Source organism: Melanostigma gelatinosum (genome assembly GCF_949748355.1).
Source record: "Melanostigma gelatinosum genome assembly, chromosome: 20".
Classification (NCBI taxonomy): Eukaryota; Metazoa; Chordata; class Actinopteri; order Perciformes; family Zoarcidae; genus Melanostigma; species Melanostigma gelatinosum.
In genome coordinates, this window is record NC_136653.1 from 2,809,556 (window position 1) to 2,829,059 (window position 19,504).

Here is a 19,504-nt window from a genome sequence, read left to right on the forward strand (position 1 = left end):
TTTTCAACTAGCTAATGTATCTAGCTGAAGCCAACTAAATTGTAAAACTTTACCAACCAGTGCGGGTTATTTTAATAACCCAATCACAAGTTAGCTTCAGCTAAGTAGCTATAGGTGAAAGGGCTGGTGCTCAGTGTGCTTAGCTACCAGTGTTTTTAGGTTAGCTAACTTGCAGCGCAGTCCTCTACTTGCTCTATGATGTTACACATCAGTAACAATAAAAGCTTTTCTCTTTCAACTAACTGGGGGGAAAAGAAGTTCAATTGCTCTTTCTCCACTCCTTGTAACTACCGGTAACAGCATTGATGTATTCAGTTATATTTCTGATGCCCTTTTACTGTATTTTGTCAGTTCTGGAGAGCCATGACAAACAAACCCAGTGTTTTCAGTTTGCAATAAAAGCTTGATGATTCCATCCGTATTTTAAAATGAATACAAATAAATATACCCACAGTGATTTAGTTTGAGGTGTAAACAGATGTTAGTGATCAGTATAAATCATAACATCCATGCACAACATGTTTTGAATCCAATTAACATGTGAATCTGCAGTCTTAGCTCCTAAAGAGCCACTGGAAGGACTCTTTAGGAGTGGCTTTAATTACAACAGAGTAGGCAAGTCTACAGTAAAGTACACAGTAATCACTCCCTTACTCCAGGTCCCAAACATATGCACACACAGGCCTCAGTAACGCCCCCCAGTGTCCATGTTTGGAACTACAGTCCAGCAGATGAATTTAACTGCAGAAGCTGCTCCTCGCCTCCTCAGTGAGGCACCACCATAACACCAGGAGGTGTCCACCAATGTATGAGTTAAAGTGGCAGTAAGAGGATGGAGCTGCTGTCTTAGCTTTTCTTATGCTGATTGGTATTCTTCAAGGATTCCAGCAAGCTCTTGATCCTCTCACTGGCCGGCTCCCGTCTCCTTTTCTTGCGACCTTTGATCCCCGCAACTTGCGAGGGCATGAGGAGGGTAGCGAGTCCCCAAGGTGTGGGAGCCTTTTCCGCATTACCACCTCTGGGCGTGTTGGTGTCACTCTGGTGGAGCAGCCAGGAGCTCTCCTGGCACAACGCCACAAAGCGGTCTAGCTGTGTGGCGTTGACGTTCTTGCTGACGTTCAGGGACGTTTCGAACGGGTTCTGGATGTGGAGCGGGGCTACTTCTGGCTTGTTCTGCTCATTTCCCTGGAAAGAGGAGAATGGGACAGGAGATCAAAACACATTCGTAAGCAGCAACCATGAGCTCAGTCCTGTATGGACTGTATGTTACGGTCCATCTATCTTGTTGGATATGGGTTTAGGCCTTGACTGTATCTGGGGGAACTTACAGCTGACTGGAAAACGTCTCAGCAGGCAAGCAGATGGGAGAGGCAAACACGTGTACATGGCTCTGGAAGGCATTTGGACTTGAGTTGTGAAAAACTGAGAATAATTCAGAAAGGGGAACTAAAAAATGCCAGGAATGAGCAAGACTGCTATGAAAACCTGCTATGCACACTGAATGCGTTCGCAACGGAAGCGGCTTATATGATCTGTACCACTGTCAAGCAGTCATGGCAATCAGATCAACCATCAATGTGTGGGTCAGAGAGAAGTCAAGAACCTCCTGTGGTCCTTTGCATGCCGTATCCAGCCTGACAGTAAAGGGGCTGGAAGGATAAAGGGATGGAGCTGTGGTGGGCAGGTGGAAGGGACAGAAGATAGCAACATAAAGCCATCAGTCAGAGGAGGGGAGCGAACTGGAGAATTGTAGCACCGTAAAGCAGATTTATGGCAACTGGTGAAAAGCCTATAGGTACGGGTCACGGCCAGAGTCTACCTGCAGGCTTCCTCTGCTGTGTCATACTTGATATTAGTCTCATATATTACGCTGCAGGGTCTCTCTTTCCCAGAGACATCAATTCATTAAACTCCAAGCACGAGCAAAGCCCCTGCATCTCATATAATGTGCCACCAAAGGACAAACACCTACTTTATCAACTTAATTGTCTAGGGCCAAAGTAATCGGTGATAAATAGGATATTATTTAATATCACATATTTTTAAAAGGTATGTTAATTAACAATCCTGTACGGGCTAGAGAGGAAAAAATAGCCCTGATATTACCTTTCAGACACAGTATGACAAATTCCAACCGTTTTGTCATGATCTTCCCTCTCCATTTCATTTATAAAAGCTCCAAAGTTCCTCTGTGGACGCTCTTAAGTATTACGCAGGCAACAACATACTGGGTCTAAATGGAATAAATATGCATTTGTTGACACTCAGCCTGATGAAGCTCCTAATTGGGATCGCAGCTCAAGGGCGCCGGGCCGCTGCCATCAATCACATATGACAAGGACAGCTGTCATGTGTGTGTGTGTGTGTGTATGTGTGTATGACTTAATAAGGTGAACATGACGTGCGTTTAGTTTCTCTCCAAGCATATTTACCGTAACCATCTGATCATGTGCTGCTGTAGCCTGTGTGTTAATCTGACAGCATTCAATTCAGACGTACTGAGTTTAAAAGTATGACAGAAATGATCAGTTCTAACCTAGCAAGATGTTTAAGATTTCTCTAGATTTCTGTAACGCAAAAGTATCTTGGGCATTCATTCAGACATGAGACAGAAATGTAACATTGAACGTAAAAAGAAGCACTGTGCGAGTCTTGATCACTTTGTGTAATACTTGTTGTGACAGCATGCCGGTAATGAGTGAGTTAAAAATGTTTGGATGTGCTTTTGTCTTCTAAACTTTTGATTTGACTTCTTTAAGCCCCTATCGCTTTCCTTCAAGACGCTTTTTGCCAGGCCACCATTGTAAATAAGAATTTGTTGTTAATAACATGCCTGGTTGAATGAATTAAATAAAAAATGTCTTAAAGGGGGATTAAATGTGGGCATCGACTACTAACTGAACACAATGTTGACTTATCATCACCCTTTAAGTTGATTTGGCAGACGGTTGCTTATTTACACATCCAGCATTTACAGATGAACAGTATCATTCATTTGGAGTCCTGTTTGTGTCAAATACTGACTCTGATCTAGCTCTGTTTTGGTCTCTACCAACTACTGAGAAAAATATCCATCCTTTAGCGGCTTAATGCTGCGCTACGTTCATCAGCTAGTTTCTAACTATGTCGTTTGATGGTTGGTCCTGAGCTGGTAGTGTACAGTGGGTTTTACACTTTTCTCACAGCTGCCTGTTGAAAAGGACACTATTGACACCATTCCACATTGATTGTCCACACAATTATCATTATGAAGAAGCGGCTATAGGATAAGCTAAAGAATCTAAAGATGATGTAAATTGTCATGATAGGGCACATTCTTGGGTTACATGAATAAACGCATACCTTTCGGATACTTATGGACATCCTGTTGAATGCAAAGGTGGAGTAGAACTCAAAGAATTCACACAGCAGTTTCTCTAGGACAAAACAAAAAAAGTCAAGTTAGCGGCTAACAGAAACCCCGGCATCGGTCAAACTGAACTGCAGCCCTACGGCCTCGTTTCTACGCTCTCGTGCTCACCCAGGGTTTCCGTGTTGCTCAGGAGCTGGATCTTGCTGAAGTCGCTGACGAACGTGCAGTCGTTCCCCTCAATCACGTTCTTGTCCCCGGGACCTTGTGGGATGGGAGCGGAAATACAAGGTAAATGACTGCTACTATGATGGCCATAAACAAGACACAGATGGATGGTGTGGGTGCGTTCACGGAGAGGAGACAGAAATACACGAGGGCAAGGAGAGAGAGAGCAGGTGCATGAAGGTGGTCAAAGAAAAGGAAAAAAAAAGGGGCCTGGAATTATGTCCTTGCTTGGCTGGTTTGCTTCTCAAGCAATGCCCTTGTTACCAGTCTCCTTCGTCGCGATGGGGCTGGTGGTGTGTGTCTGCGTGCTACGCCACTGTTTAAATAGCTGCCTGCATGCGTGTCCGGAGGAGGCGGGGTCATCGACCTTCCCAGAGTGATGGGCCTTTTATTGTCCCGTAAGCACTTTGTGTGATAAAGTCTGCGCTGAACGGGCCCAAGGAGGCGGGGCAGACGGGTGGAGGTTGGGGGGTGGGGCGGTAGATTGCTTTTGGAAGGCAATTATCAGGCAGCCAAGGTGACAGAGTGGGGGAGAGATGGAGGAACTACAGTGGAATTAGGATACATCCACACTACCTTTCCATTTTAAAAGGCATATCTTTTGCTACACTTACGCCAAGAGTCCACATTACTCCGGAGTTTTAAGCCCCCAAAAACGAATGGGTTTAGAAACGCTACGGACGCCGTGTTCGTTTGGAAATCCCAGGGTTGCCTCTTCGTGTGGACGGGCGGAAACCTAGACCTTTGAAAAACGATGACGTAGACACTGTTAGGTTCAAGGAACCCCTAGACTGTGGGGAAACCGCATGTGATCCAGCCTCTGCTACAAAGACAGCCGGTTTCAATTATAAACAAAAGTATTTAATACTTCTGAAGCTAAAACAGTTGCATACATTATTTACAGTTACATAGAATATGACCCGCTCACCCCAGAAACGCTACCACGCACACCGTGGAACAGGAGCAAGAGGACGGAAGTTCTTTCTCCCCCGCCTTACATAGTTCAAAAAACATCCGCACCCATACAGTCTATCTCAATTCCTATTGGCTAGCTTCGACTGGCTAGGACCCCTGGCTCGGGTGATGCTCCTTCTGCGTCCGCTGCAATTGCCTGTCTAGAAATCTCCCTTTCCCTTGGCTATTCTAAATACATTCAATGACTGTCTTTTATGGCTTAACACTTCTATGATAAACATTCTATATAAAGATAAGGATTTGCAACTTTTGCGACCCACCAGTTGAGAATCACTGATCTAGAGAGCTGGTGTGTGTCACCTATTTATTCTCAGCAAAATTAGACAGTGATCTGTTGAAGGCTGGCAGCATAAGGCAAACATTCTCTCACCAAGCTTCTTAAGTGTAAAGATTGTTCTTTGTCTGTTCTCAAGGTTAACAATATTTAGATGGTTTGGGCTGTTTGGATAGACAAAAGAGCTTTTTGGAAATTTTGGGAACATTTTTTGACAATTATTATCAGATTAATCAATCAATGAATGAAAATAATCATGATGCACAGCCCGAATAAATTCAAACTCTTGTATTATAACAAGAGTTACATTGTATTAAATACATTACATACAATTACATTGTATTGTAATGTATTTAACCCCAAGAAATCCTTTTATCAAACTCATCTCCTCCCCGCTGTGTGACTTTGAATGAGTTCACTTTTACACATGTCTTATTAACTGACTGATGACTCTTTGGAACTACTTAATAGAGAACAGAATTTTTTCTTGACATGCTTTCTAATGTGTAGACTTCTATAGTTGATGAGGTGAATATTGCGTATCGTGTCTATTGCAGAACACAGCAGTTTCTTCTCTTTTGGGTACATTTTTCTAATGTTCTTTACATTTGTGTCTAGAAAAAGCCAAACAAAAAGGTTGATCCTCAAAAATAACAAATGAAACTCGAGGGTGAATTAAAGTGACGCGATATCTACTGAGTGAGAGGCGGTGCTGGTTGGTACCTGCAAGGTCCCTGAGGTGGTCCAGCGTGGGGATGATGGGAGGGCTCCCCCTCTGCAGGAAGAACAGCACCATGACGGTGAGGGAGAAGTTAGTGATCCAGGCCCCGGGGATGCTGCTGGTGATGCCGTGAGCTCGGGCCCAACAGCGCACGGTGAACACCAGATGACGCACGCGCGGGTCCAGCTCTCCGTACAGGTAGAGCAGCTCGGTGCTCTTCATCGCCACCCTGTGGAGAACGTACAGAATCAATACTCCTGTCATGCTGCATGTCGGGCTTTGTTGTGGCTCTTCATTTCAATATAGGAGAGTGGAGACTTCCAATACAACAGCAAATAGTACACTTCACTGGGTGAATATTGAAACATGTTTGCATTGTTAGCTTGCTCAATTATCCAAAATGACTTACAATGAATAACTGCATAGAAATCCTACCAAATAGGACATGCTGCTACCTTCAGATTATTGCGTGTTTGAGCACATCTATCCTTGGTGTTAATAGTTTGTGTTAAATATGTCATCATGTAAGAGGATCCTATTTTCAATGCTCTTTACCAAGAGTCTAGGTACCAGAGTATTGTTTTGTACAGTAGATATTTCTCAGAAAGCCTCAGTATAAACCTCTTGATGTCAGTCTCAGGCTTTTAGTGTACCGGTACTTCATGCCCTCAAGTGTCTGTATTTGTGCACATATTTAGCATAATTTCAACATCTGTTTTTGATCCCAATACGTCACAGCCTCTCGAGTTCCGAAAACAGAATACTGTACTATGTTGAATGTGAAGGGTCAGTCCAAAAATCCTAACACAGCCACCACTAGAGAGCAGCCTTCAGCTTGTCACAGTGACTGCCTCAGTCGCAATGCTGTTAGTTCTCTTACACCCACCACCACCCCCCCCCCCTCCCCCCTCCCTCAGGAGGAAAGTGCTGCACTTCAAAGATCTCAGAGCACAGTTTGAGAAAAGTCCCCCTCACATCCACCCACAGCCGGCGGTTCAACTCAATTTCCTTAGAAACTGCAGAGTGGTTTTCTGTACGTTAGCAGGCGTGTGCGTGTTTTTGTGTTACCATCGGCAGAGACCACAGTGTGTTAAATGTTTAGGAGGAAAGAGGTGAAACACAAACAAGCCCCCTCTTTTGGCCCTCCTGTTCAGTTTCACTGTGGCAGAGATGCACTTCCTGCCAAAGTCAAGTTTCTGTTAGGGGCTTTTGAAACGCCAGTGTGGCTAAAACGATATTCAGGACGACATAAAACTATCAGTTTCTGTGAAGCAAGAGGCCCATGACCAACTCAATTTCAAGACATGACCCTTCGATTTTGTGAAACTGACCCTTTTTTTTTTTTTTTTTTAAGCCACTGCAACACCAGGGCAAAACAAATATATAAGTTTCACACAGTTTTTATGTATGGAAATAACCAGCAATCGTCTTACAACAATACCTATTGTTGGCTGTGAGGTCACACTGAAAACCAGAGGGCTGGTGGGCGAAACGGACCAGGGGGCATCGTGCGTTTAGAATCTTCTGCACACCGACGCAACCTGGACCAAACTGGTCCACGCAGTCCCCGATGACGGACAGGAGGCTCTGGGTGACGGCCCGCTCCGAGCTGGCCCTCTTCATTTGGTACTCCAGCCACAAACCTGATTTTGGCTGCACACAGAGAGTTTGGAGATAGTTAGTACCTACATCACCACATTTAACATGTTATTTAGGTTTCCACATATCCACTGCACTATTTATGCACTATATTGTGCTGCCTAAAGATTCCATCATGGAATGAAAAAGTACAACACAGACACAACTTCTTGTTAAAAATCACACACTGACACATGAAAATTACAGCGAAATAACACCCATCAGAAATAAGTGTTTCTCCATTCACAATACGAGTTTTCATTATGCAAGGAAGCGGCATTATTTAAACCTGTTTACAAACCTTATTTAGCCTTTAAAAACGGCATACAAACATGTATTAAATGGCTTCCAATTACATGGTGCATGAAGAGATTAGTTTGTCAACAATTATAACTTACCCTATGAAGACAGCTTATGTTACTACCACAGGATTTTAATATATTGTCGTTTACACCAGCCTCCACTTATGGGTGCCCATAAGAGGGGTCATAGTTGTTCGCAAATTCATTAATAAAGACTTATTGCTGCATACAACTAACTGCATTATAGTGCGTGTGAAATATATCCACAGAATTATATATTAATGGATATGCTTGCAAAATATTTCTGAAAACGGTTTTAAATTAATAAACGCTCTTCTTTTACTGTATGTCAGCTTAATAACAAGGAGGGAAAATACTCAGAACAATTCTGAATAGTTTGATTTCTTATACGAACCACATTCTTCATAAAATACAAACTTGATACTTTTCAAACGTATAGCTCTGCTAATGTATAACTATGCAATTCCAGGCATCAGTAACTGAATCCATGCAAAGCTTTTACCGAGAAAATGTTTGTCGACTTTCAAAGTAAAATCTTCACAGAATTTCAAAGACAAGCTTTGATGCGAAGAAGCAACGTATGTCTGTAGAATTTTTTGGTTGGTCGGTTTGGTTTTTTGGTCGTTGCCATTCACAGCTGTTTCAGTTTCACTCCACAGAACTCAGCTCTCACAAAACTCAGATTGCGGCAAATAACTGCGGCCACAGCAGCTGGTTCACTTTTTTTTTGGAAAGGCACAGCTGTTGCATGTGGAAAGAGGTGCCTTAAATTTGTAAAGTAGCAAAAAACTTCGTAATTTGTAAACTGAAATATTAATTCGGGAAATATTAATGAAATCACTCCGTCAGGTGATGGCTTTGGTTTATTACAAGTTAACCTTATTTATTCTAAAGGACGAACCCCAAACTCCCATTATTACCATCTTTGCATTTCTCCCACTAATGCCATCCACATCCAGAAACATGTCCAGGTCACAGCCCAGCTTTCCAAAGCCGTTCACTGATGAGCCAAATGGGTTGATGGTGCATTCTGGGAAATAAGCAGCAGCGATGTCCTTGAGCAGAGAGCAGACGAGGAAACGTAGCCGGCTGTTCTCCTCCGTTAGCTGATAGACATCTGTTAGGGAGGTTATCTGTTGTTCTATCTGAGGGGACATGAGGAGACCGGCCGCCATTAACACAATCCTTGAGGCACACATTACCTTTATGACATCTATTAAAATGGATTCACACATATGTTTGTTTCTAAAGTTGAATCCAGGAGTAAACTGTGAATCTGGGAGTGAAACACTTACACTTTCCTCTCTGGACAGTCTCTGAATGAGCTCGTTGATGGGGATGGTGGTTTGGGGCTGGCACTGTTGGCCTGATCGCTGGTTTGGGGCATCCGCTGAGCCGAGGTTCCTTAGCGACAGCAGTCTCGATTTAAAAGGCACCATGGACTCATGGCTGATGCTGGGGATGGCCGCCTCTTCTAATAATGATGCAAGACTTTCCCGGTTGGCAAATTCCACCACAGCATACATGCCCTAGAAAATAACACCAAGTACACACAATTTCACCATCCAATCGGATCCTAGCACGACAGAGAAGTTTGTCATGTGTAGATCTTAAAACATGCTGGAAAACAATGCTTATTTACTGGAGAACCTTGGTCATTCACTTACATAGCTTTCATAAAAGAAGTATTTATTGATATCTCCATGTCTTGATAAATACTTCAGGAAATTCTTCTCATTTGTTCTGGCGTGGCAGCTGACGAGAACAGATCTCTCTGCCTGTTCTTGTCTCGCCGCCTGAACACCATACAGAGATTTGCATCCTTCCCTTTCTTCTGTCAACAAAGAAGCAGACTATTCAACAATTAGGCTAATACATCACTTTCAGTTCTTCTCTAAGGAAGACCTTTGCTTATTGTCATTGTTCAACCCTTTGTCGTTAGCATACTGTGGTTTTCAGACAAACTTTGCAGCACTCTGCTTAATTAAGTTCCATTGATGTGGTCTTTATTGGACCCAGAACGCACCGCCAAACTCCATACAGAAATGGACTGTTTTATAGTATGTGGCATTGTTAGGGAAATGTCTGCATGCCAAATTACATACACAAGTCCTCCACGTCACATTGCACGTCTTATGAACTCTTAGAAACAGCTTTTCAATTCGGCATAGTTATCACCCACAAAACAGCAGCTATTAAAATGAATTCGTATCTGAAGTGACAGCCATCACTTTACACACTCAAGACTTTACTTAACAAAGCCTCTTTGATGGACAAAACAACGCCGAATTTTCCCGAGACTCTAAATAGTTATGTTCTCGTTTTTTATAAGGTAAGTTCCGCATTTTGGATCATAGCCAGGGCTGCTTAAAACACACAAAAAGCCAAACGAAGTTTGGAATGACACTCACTCTACGGGAGACAGAGCTAACAAGTAGGCTAACTTTGTTTATTTGACAGCTTGATAAACTAACTACTGCTTTACCTTTCACAGCAACAACATTTGTTCCAATAGTCCTGTGAAGAAATGTATCGACCTTCTGCAGGCACTTCGACAGGCTGCCCCTTCCTTTCATATGTAACCTGCACACCGCTAAGGTGGACGCCATTGCTGCTCCGAAAGAAGCAGAAAGGCGCATGCGCGTGAGTTTGTCTACGGCGACGGAGAGGTACCAAATCAGACATTTTGGCGATAATAATATATCTTGAGAAATAGATACATATGGATCATAGATACTTGGTATGGATCGATGAATGCTTATAACGTCACTCTTACTGTGTCCTTTGTAGATACTGCATATATAACATCTTTATTCTATGGCGAATTACTGAATCGCTGTAATATGTTATGTTTCCATTATGACTTCTATTAAAACTCGATTTGACAAAAAAGAACAAATCACATCTTCCCACAGGAAAACACCCCACGGTTCTGTGGAAGGTGATCCCCTGGGTTTCAGCAGTCGTGCCACATGAAATTTGTTTTTCATCTGAGAAAACAAAAGAAAGGGAAAACGAAACCTAAAGGGTGTAAAGCGCACTTGACATTAAAGTGTTCGCCACCTACGCGTCGATCGACTGCACTTCCTCTGTTTACTTCCCTCTAAACACAGTCAGACCTCCCTCCGTCAGTCAGTGTTGGACGCTGGAGCCGCACGATGCATAGACGGCAGTTTTGACTATTGGCTATTGACTCAAATATTACGGCAAGTACGGTGTGCTCTTTTTGCTTTGTAGATCATCTGATGTGAAGAATATTAACTGTATAATCTGTTGAAATAAAAAAAAATAGCAGCTAAATGTTTTTAGAGATTGGTTGTAACATCTACAACATCCCGAAATATTATTGTCATATTCTTTTTGTGGAGGCATGTATTCTGAATTTGCACCTTTAAATTGTGATGTAGAACCGTAACTCAGTGGCTTATTTGTTAAATTTTAACATAGGCTTTGGTAGGCTGTCTCTAAAAACCAAAAGTATTTCGCAGATGTATGATTTGCATGCAGTAGACTAATTTGTGTTTAGTCACAGACCAATGACTTTTAATGAGCTTTTTTATTGCAAATGTTTCTTTATTATTAAAAGCAGCTGGTGTTTAGCTGTAAAACAGTGTCCACGCTTTCCTAGGGGCTTCCCAGCTTTACTGTGAAACTCCCCTCATTTGCTTGAAAAACAGTCTTTTATGCCCCTCTCAGCTGTATGTCCAGCCAGCTGACTCAAAGCTGCACTGCTTCAGTGAAGTGTCACTGTGTATCCTGCGCTCCAGATTAACTTATTTTTTAAAGTTATTCACCGACTGTTTACTGACAGGATCTCGTGCAGTCGTAACTTTGAAAAAAGGAAAATGTCCATAAAATGACCTCCTGATGTTTCATTTCAGGGCGAGCAGCACAAGTCAAGCATCAAAATGGATTACAAATATGACAATGGAGTAGAACTGCTGTTGGCTCACATGAATATAGAAGACATCATCAACGCTGCAGAGACTCTATATCAGCTTGAGCAAGAGGAGGAAAGAGGCTTGTCTTTTGAAGAGGAAGATCTCTCCCAGGAGGAGATGGACGAGAACGAGGAGGCAGGGGACTCGGTGGGCTCGGGGAGTCCGCAGAAGGACTACGTCGATGGGGTTGGTGGTGTTCGGTACGGGGCGGTTACAGACCTGCTTTCCTTTGTCAACCTGCTCTCCAGCATGCAGGCGGCGGCCCTGCAGCACCTGCCTGAGGAGATGGGCGTCCTGCTGAACAAGGTGAGAAGATGTTTGTTTGCCTTTTGACTGCGTCTCGTGAACAAAACTGAATGTTTTTGCGCATGAACATTAGTCTTTAACTGTCTTTATATTTTCATCTGATCAGTTTCCTAACTGACTTTTTTTTGCAGAAGGACATGGCTGTGAAAAAAGGCCGCTACCAGATCGACTTGGACGTCCTCCTGTTTCCGTGGAAGTTGACCTACAAAAGCCACGGCTCTGGCCTCGTGCCCAAGGGCTCATTTGGGAAAGTCTACTTGGCTCAGGACACCACCACCAGGAAAAGAATGGCTTGCAAACTGGTGAGTCCTGCCAAGCAACAGCTGGAATCCAGCCTGAGCTGACTTCTCGAAACTCATGCCCTCGCTGCCAAATATTTCACCTGCCAAGAACTGTTTGTTCACAGAGACTACTCCTGTGTTTGTGCGATGAATGTTAATGTCAGCATGACGTTTGGTATGTGATCCCTTGGAAGGAAAGAGGAACAGCGCAAATAAAAAGAAGAACCAGGTTTTTTATTTGTTAACAAACTTAAAAAATGGGCCAAGATGAATGCAAGAATGGAAATTGAACTGCTTTCCACGACTCCTCTGGATGTTTGTGACAAAGTAAAATCCATAACAAAATCGATGAAACACATTCTGTTCTTTTTTTTAACTATGTGATACTGCACTCTTTGAATGAGCGGGGTGAGCAATGTGTTTACTCTTTCCTACCTGGGAAATATTGACAATTGAGGAAGGAGTTTCCTCCCCGGCCCGGGTGTTATCATCAGAATGCTATGTTGACACAGTGTATTGTACACAGACAAGGCTTACTGGCACCAGTTTATGTGTTTGGTATCTGAGTGACAATAGATTTCCTGCGAATTGTGATGATGCATTTATTTACATCCCCTCATTATCCTCACAGGTCCCCTTGGAGCACTTCAAAGCAGCGGACGTGGAGTTCCAGGCCCGGTTCCGGCACGAGAACATCGCTGAGCTCTATGGCGCCGTGCTCTGGGACCAGAGCGTCCACCTGTTCATGGAGGCCGGGGAGGGCGGTTCGGTCCTGGAGAAGCTGGACAGCTGTGGGCCCATGAGGGAGTTTGAGATCATCTGGGTGACCAAGCAGGTCCTTCGGGGCCTGGAGTACCTGCACTCACACAACGTCATCCACCACGACATCAAACGTGAGTCATTGAAAACAAAAATCTTTTTCACTTGTTGAGTGTTGTTGATGGCTGTAGTAAGCTAATACGCATGATCCAGGAAATTATGCAATGTCAGCTTTCAACCTCTTTACGTCAAAGTGAAGCTGCAGTTCTCATGAATAATCATTGGCGAGCAGGGAGGAGGTGAATCAGTTGAAACAGCCACAAACCAAACCAACCACAGGGATCCTGCACTTACAATCTTACAAACTAAAGACTTGAGTGTTACACGAGTCTCCTCTTCTGTAGGTATGACAAACACATTTTCAGTCAATGCGGCCAGGTCACCCTGTCTGGTAGCTAATGACTTGGATTACAATAACACATGCTGGTGGCAGTTGGTGGGGCTGGACTGAGGTTCGATGTGAGGTACTTTCACGTTGGTCGAATCACAGCGGCGCTGCTGGGATCAAAGCATTCTCCACAACCGCCTCTCAGCCTCATGGCTTAAAGGCTGTTTGGCGTCTGGGAATTCCAGCCAACTTCCCGTGGTCCCTCAGGGTTGAATGCAGGGTCCAGAAAGACAAGTAACTTACCACAATGGCTGTCCTGGCCCCTCGACATGTCACCGTGGTTGTTAGTATTTGCTGCCTGTGATCAAAATATGTAATTGTACCTTGGTGAGGGTTTTAAAGCGCCTCAATGAGACTTTTCACAAAAGGCTTGCCCTCAAATTATCTTTGAAATGCCTTCGCTAAAAGCCTGTGCCGTGCTTGACTTCTTCTTGGGAGGTCTCAGTGGTCTTTTTTCCCAAGTTGAAACCAACGCAAACACAGTGCAAGCCAGTTCAGTGTGTTTGAAGAGCCTCTGACTTTTACCTCAAATGCCATCCTGCACAGCAAAGCATAAACACTGAAAACACTGTACACAACAGACGGTGACGTAACTATTATTTTTTCTGCTTTTTCTTTAGCCAGCAACATTGTTCTGATGTCAGACAAGGCAGTGTTGGTGGACTTTGGGCTGACGGTGCAGATGACAGAGGATATATACATTCCAAGAGACCTGAGAGGAACAGAGGTAAGAAAATAAGCCAGAGATGTGATCTGAGTCTTACAGGCTGCGACTGTAAACCCACAATGAATGCATAAATCCAACATGTCTTCTGTTTTTTTTTGTAGTTGCTTTGTCCAAGAAACTTGTTTTCCTGTCTCTATCTTGAGTGTGTTTTTTCTAGAAAGGCAGCACTCTTCTTAAGTAATGACTCAGTCTACGCCTCCCCAGGGATTGAAATAAATGAGTCTTAAAGCTTGTCAGCACTTGCCTCTGCCTTTTCCAAAATGATTGAAAGTCAATGATTGGCAAGTGTTGTTGCACAGCAGCGAGAGCACTCTGATGCTAATAATAGTCTTCTTATGCTTGGGGTTCTCAGTACAGATGTAGTCAGCACAGAGACGTCTCACGTGCTTTTTCTTCCATTGTGTATTTGCCTCGCTTTCCCATGTTTTGACCTATTTGTGTGTCAGTCTATATCGGTGTTTGCACTCATGGCGTGGCTTGTGGAAAGTCCCAGGGCAGACACCCAGGAGTAATAATAAGAGAGACACTGCTGGCAAATACACAGGGCTGCTCACAGTAACATGGGAGAGCAGGCTGGAATTTCCAGCAGAGAAAGAGATGAACTCTGGTAGTGTGTTTACTTTTCACACTCCAAAGGCCAACACGCTTCTGCACTGCCCTTACCTTAACACACACAGCGTGGGTCTAAAGGTTATCTTGTTCATTGAAACAGAAAGAAAAAAAACTTGTACTGCAAGAGGTTGTTTACCCTTTGTTGTTCAGCACCAATACATTCATTTAAATGGGAAACTAATAAAAGTGGGTCAACCTTTTCCTGTCGTCTGCAGGCCCGTTCTATCTCATTCATGGTATGTTACCCTTCTTTCATTTAGATGTATATGAGTCCAGAGGTGGTTCTGTCTCACGGTCATAACACCAAGACAGACATCTACAGCCTGGGCACCACCATCATTCACATGCAGACTGGAAGCCCTCCATGGGTCCAGAGATACCCACGATCTGACTGCCCATCCTACCTCTACATCGTAAGTACTGTGCATTTTTTATGAGCTAGGCTAGTGTCAGTGTGCTTGTCGGTTGGTCTTTCACTTTTGTCAAGATTGAAAAAACTTGACATTCATGGTTCCCAGAGGATGGAGCCTCCTGACTTTATCCTCTAGTGCAGCGGTTCCCAAACTTTTTAGGTCACGCACTCCCTTCTACATCCCGACCGGGTTCACGCACCCCCCCCCCCCCCCCACACACCTTAAAAAAAAAAGCAACAGAGCCTAAAATCGGACCAATGAGAGAACAGTTTGCTCGCTCGTGGCGTTTGTTTACAAGATAAAAAACACAAAAAAGACAAAAAAACTTCCTGCACCGTGCCTTCGAAAAGGTAACGGACGTACACCAGAAGATTGGCCAGATTAACATCTGTAGGCTCGTCTACTTGCAGAGAGTAAAACTCACTCTTCTTCACGCGACCAACTAATGTAGCCAGGATGTCTTCGGACAAAGCATCGATGCGGCGCGACACTGTTGTTGGACGCGGGATGACGTCCAACTTTTTTGCTTCTTTCTCTCCAATCATACATTCCACCATCTCTCTGGCAGCTGGCAAGCTCACATCTTCAGTGATTGTGTGCGGTAGCCCCTTTCTCGCTATTCTGTAACCAGATATGAAGCCCGTAGTGCGTCATTTATAGACCAACACATGAATGAGACTGCAGTTGTTTTGGCTGTTTTGTAACTCCTCCAATTTCGATATAAACAATGTAAGGGGCTTTTGACTTGCACTGGCGTGCTTGGTGTTCAGGTGGCGACGTAAATAAGAGGGCTTCAGACAGCTGTTAGCCAGAACCTCACTGCACTGTCTCCTAAAATTAAAATGCATTCTCAATTACGTTTGACCAAAAACGTATTTTCTCCCTGATTACGTTTATGTTTGACTTATTACAAATACGTTTCGAATCAATATTTTAACACTTTAACCTTTTTTCCCTCTCCACCACCGCCTCGCATTCTCCCTATTACACGGTCAGAATACTACCACAACACGGCGCTCATCCACGCTCGGGAACAACACTGAGTTGTCGGCCACCAAAACACCCAGCTGTGTCCAGCAGAAACACGCTCATCCAGGCTGAGCAACGAGGAACATTACGCAGCTACAATACCTCCACAAAGGCCCGCGTGTAAAATCCGGGAGTAACCGTGACTCTCTTAAGGGTTAGGTTTGGGTGGGGACGTGGCTTCCTAGTGGAAGTTATGGTTAGAGTTAGATGGATACAAATAAATAAAATATACCTCCATAACACCCCGCCACTCTCGGCTCATACCTCCCCAGCAACGAGGCACATCACCCGGCCACAATACCTCCAGAATGTCCCCCGGGTGAAATCCGGGACTTGGTGTTATGGCTCCGAGTGGCGGGCGCTCACTCGTTGGCGCCGGACGCGAGGTCTCCAGCCGCCCCCGCCGTGAGGCACCCCATCGTCAGGTCTGTCAGCCCTCGGAACTGTCAGCCCGCGGGGCAACAACTTGTGGGTGGCGGGGGTAGAGGCGAGGCAGATCACAGAAAAATAATAAAGAAAGACTATGTTTGGCAAAGATATGTTGATGAGAAACGTATTTATAATATGTCAAACATAAACGTAATCAGGGAGAAAATACGTTTATGGTCAAACGTAATTGAGAATGCATTTTAGTTTTGGGGGAACGCCATTTTTAGGAGACAGGACTGCACCATTAGACCACCATTACATTTTTCCTCTCGCGCACCCCCTAGAGGCAGCTCGCGCACCCCTGGGGGTGCACCACACTTTGGGAATCCCTGCTCTAGCGCCACCAATTTGGACGGTTGATATTTTAAGTTTTAGAGTGAAATGTCAACAAATTTTGGATAAATTGCCATGAAAGCTGATACAGCCATTTATTGTGCATGCACTATTAAAACCAAGGACTGTAATTTGAGGTATTTCTTTGAAGACTTCTCCTAGAGTAGAAGCACTGAACTATTTCTTTATACAGCAAAGCACTTGCCATTTTTTGACAACTTATTTTACGACCCCACCCTCTGGCCAATTATTACTTTTGCTTCACCACAACCGCTAAATATTCAAAGCAAGTTTTGCACCTCAACTTTTATCTGACCGTGTGGTTTTTTTTAGAATCACACCTGCTCAGAGCAGGTAGCATAGCTATTATATCACACATACCGGTACATGCCGAGAGATAGACAGCATCTCGTATCTAGCAGCATTTGAAAAGGTGACACACTTTTCCATGACCTTGTTCATGAGATAAAAAAGGGTTAACGCGACTGATTGCAGAGTGTGACCTATGGCCCGTTTAGTCAGTTACTACTTCTGTTTCTTTTAAAGATTTTCCATTACATGGGTTCTTTGCTTTCAAGAAGTTCTGTTTCTGTTTTTGAGATGCTAATCAGCTCTTTTGATTTACTCACTTCCTCGTGGAACTGCTGTCATGGAAAAGTTATGTTATGTGGTAAAGTCGCTTCTGCAGGTCTTGTTCCTTTTTACCACAACCAAGCCTGTTTTACAAGATACTGCTCACAATGACAAGTCACAGCTGCTGGAGGAGTTATATGTGGCTTACTTGTTGTTTTTTGGTTATTTGTAACTTTTCTTTTGTCTCATGCTGCAGTTTCCTCACGCCAATTTTGCCTTATCTCTCATTTTACAGATCGACAAACTGGCCCCCCCTCTGGAGGACATAGCGGAAGACTGCAGCCTGGCCATGCGCTCCTTCCTGGAGCGAGCCCTGGAGAGGAACCCGACCCTGCGGAGCTCGGCGTCCGAGCTGCTAAAGGACGAGGCCATCAACCCACCCAGGGAGGATCAGCCGCGCTGTTGGAGCCTTGATTCAGCCCTGGAGGAGGCCACCCACACCATTCTACGGCAGCAGAGCCAGCACCACGACACCACACAGGGTAAGCACCTACGTGCTGAAGTTAATTTGATTCCAGTAATTAATGATAAGAAACTGGCACCATTTAAACATGTACGTCTTTTTTTCTGCAGATTCTTCTCTGTACTCTGAGGACTCCGGCCATATGAGGAGGAAGGGCTCCTTGTACATTGACCTGGGGGCATTGTCAGGTTACTGTAAACTAGTGACAGGGCCCCCCACCTCAGAATATGGCTAGCACCGGACCACAGCTCACTATTTAGGTGGCTGAACTCTAGTCAAAGCCAGCTGATTATTTACTTTTTTGCATTTCTTAAAAGTATGGCTTTACTGTTGGAGGACTGATCAATAGTTCAGACAGGTGGACAGCTGCAGCCAACATTGATAAACTGCAATTGTTTGCAAGGCTCAAGATGACTTGTCGAGACTGGAATTAGCTCAACCTTGATGCTGAAATGGGCTGAACATTGCAGGACAGTGGTTGGAAGAGATGTCATGTGTATCATTGAGCATTAACTGTCAGCTGATGGTATAATTTCACAGAGCTCCATATGTTGTTGTAGTGCATGATATATTTCAGTGTGGTAGTTAACACCGTAATTAAATGCAGTTTTTTTCTCATGAAACAATGTCTAATAGTCTTGGCAAAAACATAATGTATCACTTAATATGTAAGTTATCTGTTAGAGTATGTGTGCACTATGCAAACATGTGTATGCAGTTCTTTATGGACTTCCTCTTGTTGATTCCTGTGGAATATTAATAGCAACACAATACTATGCAAATTACATTTCTGTGGGATGCATGTGATATCTAATTTGTGTTTTGTACATCCTGTGAGATGAGGCCTGCTGTGCTTTTTACCAAAAAACAAACTAACAATTGTGTTACTTCTGTTTTCTTAAGTATTGAGCATAGAAATTGCCCAAGTTTGAATATGTGTCATTATGCAATAAAAAAGAAAATCCCATTATGTTTGTGATGTTTCAGTTTGACTTCACGTAAACAGATTATTCATTTTAGATTTGCAGCTACACAACTAGAGATTCCTGTCAAATTAAAACATACGCTATGTCAGAATGTTTCACATTCAGTTCGTTGATTACCTTTTTTTTTCCTAACATGATGTTCTGACTATTGGACTTCTGTGTTGGCAGTACTGAGAGTATGTATATTACACTATTTCTAAGCAAAAACTGTTTTTGATTTGATATTTGACACAGAAATAACATGTTAATGGACATAAGTTCTGTTTGTTTGTGAGAGAACATGGTTCCATGGTAACATAAGTTTTGGCAGGGGACACTTAAGTTCCCATCGCTCTCTCTCATTTGCTCTCTCTTTCTCTTTACTATTAAAGTAAATAAAGAAATCACTTAATTCAGCAACGTAGACTCTGGCATGGGACAATGTAAGTCTAATGATACAGCCATGCTATCTGCTCTGTAAGGCTGTAGTACATAAGCATGTGGTGCTTTGAGCTAAATCCTAATGTCAGCATGCAACCACACTCATTATAACCTGTTTAAACAAGCACATTTTTAGCGGGCAGGCGATAATGTTTACCATGTTCACCATCTTAGTTTAGCATTTAATCATGCTAACATTAGCTAATTAGCTCTCAA

General features: G+C 43.5%; 2 protein-coding genes across 4 annotated transcripts; one reads left to right on the forward strand and one right to left on the reverse strand.

Annotated features, from left to right (window-relative positions):
• Positions 1-598: 598 nt before the first annotated feature.
• Positions 599-10,147, reverse strand: mtpap (mitochondrial poly(A) polymerase; the record flags this gene model as incomplete). 3 transcript variants are annotated; one of them, XM_079291734.1, is made up of 9 exons in its annotated part: positions 599-1,185; positions 3,343-3,416; positions 3,521-3,613; positions 5,550-5,776; positions 6,989-7,200; positions 8,429-8,653; positions 8,804-9,037; positions 9,176-9,342; positions 9,994-10,147. In XM_079291734.1, 9 exons carry the CDS (start codon positions 10,145-10,147, stop codon positions 847-849), a joined length of 1,725 nt encoding a protein of 574 aa, XP_079147860.1. In that variant the 3' UTR covers positions 599-846. The 3 variants fall into 3 exon arrangements, with proteins under 3 accessions (XP_079147860.1, XP_079147861.1, XP_079147862.1); XM_079291735.1 differs by having other exon boundaries at positions 9,176-9,339; positions 9,994-10,128; XM_079291736.1 differs by lacking the exon at positions 9,176-9,342 and having other exon boundaries at positions 9,994-10,074.
• A 510-nt stretch (positions 10,148-10,657) lies between these two features.
• map3k8 (mitogen-activated protein kinase kinase kinase 8) lies at positions 10,658-18,802 on the forward strand. The gene is made up of 8 exons (XM_079291728.1): positions 10,658-10,718; positions 11,390-11,755; positions 11,887-12,057; positions 12,668-12,929; positions 13,864-13,970; positions 14,843-14,995; positions 17,655-17,901; positions 17,993-18,802. Exons 2-8 carry the CDS (start codon positions 11,417-11,419, stop codon positions 18,115-18,117), a joined length of 1,404 nt encoding a protein of 467 aa, XP_079147854.1. The 5' UTR covers positions 10,658-10,718; positions 11,390-11,416; the 3' UTR covers positions 18,118-18,802.
• The last annotated feature ends 702 nt before the right edge of the window (positions 18,803-19,504 follow it).

What these genes read in the sequence shown, in the direction of transcription:
- map3k8 (XM_079291728.1), top strand. Translation starts at nt 11,417, where the DNA reads ATGGATTACAAATATGACAATGGAGTAGAACTGCTGTTGGCTCACATG. An exon ending in GAGACCTGAGAGGAACAGAG is followed by an intron (nt 13,971 to 14,842) that starts GTAAGAAAATAA and finishes TCTTTCATTTAG; the next exon opens with ATGTATATGAGTCCAGAGGT. An exon ending in GCCCATCCTACCTCTACATC is followed by an intron (nt 14,996 to 17,654) that starts GTAAGTACTGTG and finishes CTCATTTTACAG; the next exon opens with ATCGACAAACTGGCCCCCCC.